This window comes from Pristis pectinata, chromosome 29 (genome assembly GCF_009764475.1).
Source record: "Pristis pectinata isolate sPriPec2 chromosome 29, sPriPec2.1.pri, whole genome shotgun sequence".
NCBI lineage: Eukaryota > Metazoa > Chordata > Chondrichthyes > Rhinopristiformes > Pristidae > Pristis > Pristis pectinata.
In genome coordinates this window covers 2,620,145-2,628,756 of record NC_067433.1, presented here as the reverse complement: position 1 = coordinate 2,628,756, position 8,612 = coordinate 2,620,145, and the positions used below count along the sequence as shown (strand labels likewise).

Sequence of the window (8,612 nt, the reverse complement as noted above, 5' to 3'; positions counted from 1 at the left end):
AAAGGAGAGGGTGGGGTCTTTGGTTGTGTTGGCTGCTTTACCAAAGCAACGAGAGGTGTAGACAGAGTCCATGGAGGGGAGGCTGGTGCCTGTGATGTGCTGGGCTGTGTCCACAACTCTCTGCAGTTTCTTGCGGTCTTGGGTTGAGCAGATACCGTCCCAAACCATGATGCAAAACAAGAATGTCGAGTTTATTGTCATGTGCACTTGCAGCAGCATCACAGGCACACAGCATCACGTAAACAGCATTCACAAGAAAAATGTAAACATAAATTATACAATTTTTATATTACAATTTACAATCACAGCCAATGGGCGGCGCTCGGGGGAAGGCGGGCGCCGGGCTGGTCACGTGGGGGCGGTATTAGTCACGTGGGGCGGCGCTGGTGAGGGGAAGGGAAGATGGCGGCGCGGGCGGCAGCGGTGTTCGGTTTGCTCGGCGGGCGCCGGGGCCTGGGGCTGGTGGCTACTCGAGCTCCCGGCTCTGCCTTGGGGATGGGCCGCGCCCCCGGCCGGGGGCTAGCCTCTGGCGGTAAGTGAGAAGGGAAAGGTGGCCGGAGCCTAGGCCTAGGCCTGAAGGTCATTAGCCGGAAACTGGAGAGGAACCGCCCCGGGGATGAGGGGAGGGGAGGGGAGGGGATGAGGGGAGGGGAGGGGGATGAGGGGAGGGGAGGGGGATGAGGGGAGGGGGACGGGGAAGGGAGTGGAGGGAGGGGATGAGGGGAGGGGGAAGGGAAGGGAGGGGAGGGATGAGGGGAGGGGAGGGGGACGGGGAAGGGAGGGGAGGGGATGAGGGGAGGGGGACGGGGAAGGGAGGGGAGGGGATGAGGGGAGGGGAGGGGGACGGGGAAGGGAGGGGAGGGGATGAGGGGAGGGGAGGGGGACGGGGAGGGGAGGGGATGAGGGGACGGGGAAGGGAGGGGAAGGGAGGGGAGGGGGAAGGGGAAGGGGACGGGGAAGGGAGGGGAAGGGAGGGACGGGGGGACGGGGAGGGGAGGGGAGGGGGGACGGAGGGGAGGGGGGGAGGGGAGGGAGGGACGGGGGGGGACGTGGAGGGGAAGGGGGGGACGGGGAGAGGGGGGACTGGGGGAAGGGGAGGGGAGGGGGGGACGGGGAGGAGGGGACGGGACGGGGAGGAGGGGCGGGGGGGGGGGACGGGGGGGAGGGAGGGGGGACATAGGGGGGGAGGGGAGGGCGGGAGGGGGGGGACGGGGGGGAGGGGAGGGTGGACACGGGGGGAGGGAGGGGGAGGGGGGAGGGGGGGACGGGGCGGGAGGGGAGGGGGGACACGGGGGGGAGGGAGGGGGGAGGGGGGGACGGGGGGGAGGGGAGGGGGAGGGAGGGGGGGACGGGGGGGGAGGGGGAGGGGGGGACACGGGGGGGAGGGGAGGGGGGAGGGGGGGACGGGGGGGAGGGGAGGGGGAGGGGGGGGGTGAGGGGGGAGGAGGGGGGGACGGATGGGAGGGGAGGGGGAGGGGGGGAACGGGGGGGAGGGGAGGGGGGAGGGGGGGGACTGGGGGAGGGGAGGGGGGACGGAGGGGAGGGGAGGGGGGAGGGGGGGGACGGGGGGGGAGGGGGGACGGAGGGGAGGGGGGAGGGGGGGAGGGGAGGGGGAGGGGGGGACGGAGGGGAGGGAGGGGGACGGGGGGGGAGGGGGGGACGGAGGGGAGGGGAGGGGGGACGGGGGGGACGGAGGGGAGGGGAGGGGGGGACAGGGGGAGGAGAGGAGAGTGGGGGACATGAAGGGGGGCAGGGGTGGGGAGGGGGGACACAGGGTGGGGAAGGGGAGAGGGGGACGGAGGCAGGGGCACATGGGGGGATGGAAGGGGGAGACGGGGCACATGGGGATATGGGATGGTTGGACAGAGGGTGGGGGCTGGGAGGGGAGGGGTTATGAGGGGCACAGGAGATTCGGTAGGGTGTGACTGGAGGGGGGCTGTGGGGGAAGGGTGCATGGAATGCGGGCTGTGGAGGGGGGTCTGATTGTAGATTCTGAGGGGTGAGAGGTTGGGGAAGTAGGATAAGATCCCTCAGCTCCTTGGGCTGGCTCTGACACTTAACACCATAGCTGATCTGATTATGATTTCAACTCTAATACTGTCTTCTTGCAGTACCTTTTCTTTTCCTTTTCAAGAATCTGTCAACCACCGCCCCAAATATTCACAAGCCCTGCCTCCACTGCACTTTGATGAAGAGTGTTCTGACGTCTCTCAGTCCTTTGAAGGAAAATAAAATTTGACTTGCCAATCTAAATGGGTGCTGGCAGGTTTCTACACAGTAATCTTTAGTTCAATGTTCTCCCAAAAGAGGAAGCATCCTCTCCACACCAATTCTGTTATACCACTAGGAATGTTTCAATCTAGTCCTCTCTCTTACACACAGCAGTGGGTCGACTGTTCCTCATAAGACCATCTGCCCATTTAGTAAACCTGAGTTCTTTATAATACATTAAAATCTTTAAAGAGAACAATACTGCATGCATTATCCTAGATGTGGTCCCTGTACAGCTGAAGCACAGCCTCCCTACTTTTGTATTCATTTTGCCATGCGATTAAATAATAATTGTCAGCTTTCCTAATTACTTCTCTACCTACATACCTGCCATAGCAAATTGTGCAGTAGGCCACCCATCTTCCTCTGCATCTCAAAACTCTGCAATCTGTTATCTTGCAGGTAATATGCTTTTGATTTTCCAGCCAAAATGGACAATTTCACATTTTGTTACAAACTCCCTTTGCCAGGTCCTTGCCCTCTCATTCCATCTGTCTCTATCCCTTTGTAGTCCCCTAATGTCCTCCTTGCAGCTTACTTTTCTACTGACATTTGTGTCATCAGCAAATCCATCACCCATTCCTTTAGTGTCTTCCTTCATCTGTCATTTATATGAAGGCCCAACTCCAATGGCGCACATCTTGCTAACCGGGAAAAGACCCTTCTTTGCCTAATGTTTTCGGCTAGCTATTCAATCATCTATCCACACCAACATATTACCTCTTATACCATGAGCTTTTTTCTGCAATAACCTTTGTGGCACCTTATCAAATGGAAATCTTTGGTATTGTGCACCTATTGGTCTCCTTTATCCACAGCTTGTTACTTCGAAGGGTTTTAAATTGGTTAAAATTGATTGCCCTTTCACAAAGCCATGATGTTTTTGCTTTGATTTCTTTTAAGTACAGTACTGATGTTAAGCTAACTGGCCCGTAGTTGCCTGCTTTCTGTCTCCCTCCCTTTTTGAATAAAGAGGTTACATTTGCTATTTTCCAGTGTAATGGGACCTTTCCTGGATCTAGGTGATTTTGGAAAATTATAATGAATGCATCAGCTGTCTCACTGGCAGGCTTTAAGACCCTAGAATGAAGTCCTATCCTGGAGGTTTGTCAGCCCACAGCTCCCCTGGCAATTGTAGTTTGTCTCTGTCCCTACCTTCCAGTTCCCAATTTACAGCTATTTTGGGATATTAGTCACCCTTTATGGTGAAGACTGTTGCAAAATGGCTGTTTAAATCATGTGCCCACTTGAACGGTCTTAAATATCTGCAGAGGCTCTTCACTATCTGTTCCTATATTTCTATTTTATTAACTGTACCTTTAGTGCCTTTCTTCGTCCAAGCCATGTGTATAAACTTTTCCCTTTATTAATTTCAGCCTTCTGACTTTCTGCCCATTATATATATTGGTGACGGTAATGCTATTGTGTGTCAATGGTAGGATTTGAGACTCATGTTGAAGTTGGTCATTACCTGGCACTTGTGTGGTGCAAATGTTTCCTCCCATTTGTGTTTCTGCTGTCTGGGGTTAATGTATTCAGGCATGATCTGATTCACTTTCTGAGAAATGTGAATGAAATTGGATGTTGCACCACCTACAGCAAAAGGTCATTGATAAAGCAGCTAGTTTGGGGAGCCTTGGATATTGTACTGAATCTGCAGCAATGACCTAGGGCTTGTATGATTGACCACCAACACTGCAACCATGTTCCTTTGAGGAATGCCCGTTGACTTGAGTGTTCCCAGGACTAAATGACTGTTGGGCTGCTTGATGCCACACTCTGTGAAATGCTGCCTCGATGTTAAGGGCAGTCACTCCCATGCCACCTCTTGAATTGAGTTCATTGTTCCATGCTTGGACCAAGGCTGTGATGAGATATGGAGCCAAGTGGTTCTGGTGAAAAAGTAATTGTTAAGTGCGTGCTTTTTTGATGGCACTGTTGTCAATATTTGCATCATTTTGCTGATGGTTGTGGTAAGACCAATTGGGCAGTAACTAGTCCAATTTCTGCTTTTGTGGACAGGACAAGCCTGGGCAAAGTCACATATTGTCAAATACCAGTGTTGTAACTATACTGGAACAGCTTGGATAGATCACAGTTAATTCTGGAGCATAAATCTAGCATTACAGCTGGGTCATTCTCAGTTCCCATTCCATTCATTGTTCTCAGCCAGTGCTCAGCATTTCTTTCCATCATATGGAACTGACTGGTGACTCTTCTGTGATGGTGGAGCCATCAGGAAGAAATTGATATGGATATCCTCCACAGCACTTCCGGCTAAACATGGTTGGAAAGGCTTCATCTTGTCCTTGCTACTTCCATGCTGTACTGTACATTCTTGAAGATGAAGATTTCTTTGGAGCTGCTACCGCCTCTTGTATAATTGTCCACCATCATCTACAGCTAGATGTGGTAAGACTGCAGAGCTTTGGTGTTTGGATCACTTAACTTGGTCTGTTGCATGCTGCTTTTGCTGTTTAGTATGCATGTAGAACTGGGAATCCTTGCAAGGATGGCACCTCATCTTTGGGTATCTGGTGCACCCATTGAACCAGGGTTAGTCCTGTGATTTGATAGTAATGGGAGGCAAGGGATATGCTGGTCTATAAGGTTAGTGATTGTGGTGGAAAACAGTTGTGCTGTTGTTAGTCCACAGTGCCTGTGGAAGCACAGTTATGTGCACCTCGGATATCTTCTGAATGCATCACGTTTACTGTGGTTGTGCCCCCCGACCTGGTGGATATGTGGAGTTGGGACGTATCTCCACAAGGGCTGTGAGGTGGTCACTCATTCTGTGAAGTACATCTGTAGCAAGTAGATTAGTAAGTATGAGGTCAAGTAGACTTCCCTTGTAAGTTCACTCACCACAGGCTACAGACCTATTCTGGCAACTTGCTTTTGGCACGTGGCCAGTTGTGCACTGGTGGTCTGTCTGAGCCACACTTGGTGACGTAAATTGGTTCCTCACCTGAATACTCTCGGTGCTGCTTCAAAGTGTTGTTCAACATTAATTATTACCCATCAGCTGAGGGAGGATGATAGATGGTTAATAAGAAGTTTTTGTCCAAATTTCATCTAAAGGCAGGAGACATCTTGGGGTGTGAGTTAATATTGAGGGTTCACTGGACCACTGTCCCAACTGTACCAGCCTTTATGGTGGGTTTATCCCCCTCAAGTTGTACTCAAGAATTGTGAAGGAGTCTGGCATGTTGGCTGTGAGTAATAACAATGTTCTGTGTGACAAATTGCTGGGTCAGAGGTTATAGGTGTCTGAACTTGTAAGGGGTTGACTTGGTAGGGACCAAATCTGGTGCCTGGGTTGATGCTGGGTGCTCTGACCTTTGCACTTCTGGTGAGGTGTTGGGCAGTTTGAGGACAATTCAGAGTCGATCACGTTGCTGTGGGTAAGGAGTTGCTGGACCAGGTAGAAGCAGTGGATTCCTTTCCCTGAAGAACACTGGTGAACCAGATGGGTTTGGTGGTCTCGTGGTCATTACTGAAACTGCTTATTTTTTTGGGAGATTTAATTAACTAATTTTCACAGCTGTCATGATGCAAATTGTATTTGCTTCTGGATTGCTAATTTGGTGGTAATCCCTGCACCACTGATGCTATAATCCTCATGCTATGGCTCTGTTTTATGTACTGCTGCATTTTGTCAAGCTTCTAAAATAGCCAGCCTTAACTTGGTGTTAGTGCTAACAAATGGAGCAGTGTGGCATGCCAGGTTCTACAACTGACTGAAGGTGAGGTCAGGTAAAGGAGCAATTGGGTCTCTTTTCCTTGTGTGTGCATTTGACTCCTCTGTTGACATGGAAAGGCAAGTCTGGAGGTTGCCACTGCCCATTGGAGGATGTTCCTGGGACCCACATTGAAAAGAGCCACATGAGAGCAGAGAACATCACTGGCTGTTTCCTTTGCACAGCCTGCTCTTGCTGGGTTGGGGCTTCTGACCCCAGGATTGGTTGAGCTTGGGGGTTAATGAGATCACAGCTAGTGTTTCCTTGCTTTGGCTGAAATGCTAGGACGGAACAAAACCTTTTATAATTCAGTCATTGATACAGTTGGTGTTGGTTGAACTGAGGATAACCAATCTTTGATTGCTGAGTTATTTCAACCTCCCTGAGGCTTTAAGCTGAGTTTAAAATTTACCAATCTATATTAGAATGAGGTGAGGCAAGGCCAAGCTTCCAAAATCATGTTGGTGGGAATGGGGAAAAGATTGCTAAGTTCCAGCAACTGTTCTCCTAACCCTTAGAAAGGAAATGCTACAATTTTACCAGCATTGCAATGGTTTGGTTACAATAATTACTCTGAAAATCATGGACACTTGCACAATCTGGAATGGAGGAGATATATAATGGTGGCCTTTTAAAAACCGATTTCTTTGAGGAAAGCCATCAGAAAAGTGTTTGATAACATGGACATGATGAGAATTTTCACTTAAGGACTCTCAGGAGCAGTCACATCTTATAGCACATGGCAATGTGAGCTAAATGATGATTGTGAATTCAAAATTAGTTAAGGCAGAGGCAGTTCGGACCTGATGCCTATCTCTCATTCTGAGGCATTGTAGTATTAATATTGAAGGGGTGTTTTTCCTTTATTCTGAATTGCTTGAAGGGGTGTGGTTTGACTGAGAGGTTGCACTTGCTCTGTGATCAAGACCTTGGGCACCACCTGCCTCACCATCCCTGTGCTGACTGAACATAGTTACTGACCTTTTGACATACTTTCCCCTCTTTGAACTGCAGGTATTCCTACTGATGAAGAACAGGCAACAGGATTGGAAAAAATAATCATGCAGGCAATGAAAACTGGGAAGGTATGTAAGGAATTCTGGCAGTTTTCCGTATAGTGACTGGTAGCGTAGAACAGTCCAGGGTAGCGATGGAGGAGCCTGGCATATATAGTGCAGCTGGGAGGTTGGGTGGTGGTGGACTGGCCCTGTAGATCAGTGGTTCTGGGTGAGTGAGACAGGTGGGATATTGCTGAAGTTACCTGATGGTCACAGATCCTTCACACTTGCCCCACTCTGCTGATTGGATTTATCTTGGATCAGCTTGGCTGGTGCCTGGGATGTGTCCTTGAACATTCCTGTTCACATTGTCAGGGCCTTGTCTCAGGTCCAGTTCCTTTCAGTGTGATCTACAGGAAGTTTTGTTCTGCGTTACCTTCTATTTCTCACTTCTAGCTACAGCTTGTGTGTAAACCCAGTGAAGGTTCACTGCCTAGTGCAAGTATGCTACTGCCTTTGCATTGAAACAGACTCTCAGCCTCACTGACCTAAAAATAGTGAAATGGCACTGCAGTGCAGGTGGTGACTAGGTCCTGTCTTTTCCTTCAGGATCCATACAATGTGCTGAAACCAAAGGAGTATGCTGGGACGAAGAGTGATCCTCACATTGTCCCATCAATTACCAACAAGAGGCTCGTGGGCTGTGTGTGTAAGTAACATTGTCAATTCATTTCTGTTGATGGATGTGATTAAAGTGTTTGCAAGTTGTGTTGAGGGTGGCTGTATGCTTTGGATCTGAGAACATGAGCGACACTCCATTGTCACCAGGAACCACTACTGCAGCTGAACTAATTTGGCATCGAGTTCACTGTCAGCAGCCTGCATGGAGGATAACTGTTCCACACAGTATCTTTGTGTCCTTTCACTGCAACTCTTCCCTCTACCACCACCACCTGCCCCCTCCCCTCCCCTCCCCCAAAAAGGCACAGAAACTAATTTCAGCTCAAATTGGATCATCATGTCCTGATCAGCTGGAAAGCTGGCTCCTTGCTTCTCTCCTCTCAACATTAGTTCACCCCAAAAAGTCTTGATTGTATGAGCTTAGCACTGGGCATATCCACCCTCTGACAGTGGAGAGAATGGTGCACAGATTTGAGGATTATAGGACTGCTGGAGGTTAGAGAGATGCAGGCAAGCCACAGAGGGATTTGAACAGGACAATTTTAAATTATAGCTTATTAAGATAATGCATTTTCTATCAATCTCCATTTTGTTGTGCTTTTGTTATATGTACAATTTGTTATATGACAACCCTAGTGAATATCATAATCTTCATCTGAACAGGAGTAGACAATTAACAGAGCTTTGTTTCTGCAGGTGAGGAGGACAACACTGCAGTCATCTGGTTCTGGCTTCATGAGGGCCAGGCCCAGCGCTGTCCATCCTGTGGGGCTCATTACAAGCTTGTACCTCACGAACACTGAATGAATCTTACTTCATGGTTTGGGACCCAATGTTTATCACTCCTTGGGCATCTGCCCACTTGGTGTACTGTATTGTTTACAGAAGTATAAAATATTAAATGAATCATATATCCACAGCC

At 50.0% G+C, this 8,612-nt stretch overlaps 1 protein-coding gene across 1 annotated transcript; it reads left to right on the top strand.

The window, feature by feature from the left end:
* The first annotated feature begins 365 nt into the window (after positions 1-365).
* Positions 366-8,609, top strand: LOC127584447 (cytochrome c oxidase subunit 5B, mitochondrial-like). Its single transcript, XM_052041265.1, has 4 exons — positions 366-532; positions 7,026-7,096; positions 7,619-7,718; positions 8,387-8,609. Exons 1-4 carry the CDS (start codon positions 403-405, stop codon positions 8,491-8,493), a joined length of 408 nt encoding a protein of 135 aa, XP_051897225.1. The 5' UTR covers positions 366-402; the 3' UTR covers positions 8,494-8,609.
* Positions 8,610-8,612: the final 3 nt, after the last annotated feature.

Bases quoted from the DNA above. Each gene is read 5' to 3' on its own strand.
- LOC127584447 (XM_052041265.1), top strand. From the start codon at position 403: ATGGCGGCGCGGGCGGCAGCGGTGTTCGGTTTGCTCGGCGGGCGCCGG. The intron at 7,097-7,618 runs GTATGTAAGGAA...CTTTTCCTTCAG, and splicing joins AGGCAATGAAAACTGGGAAG to GATCCATACAATGTGCTGAA. The intron at 7,719-8,386 runs GTAAGTAACATT...TTGTTTCTGCAG, and splicing joins GAGGCTCGTGGGCTGTGTGT to GTGAGGAGGACAACACTGCA.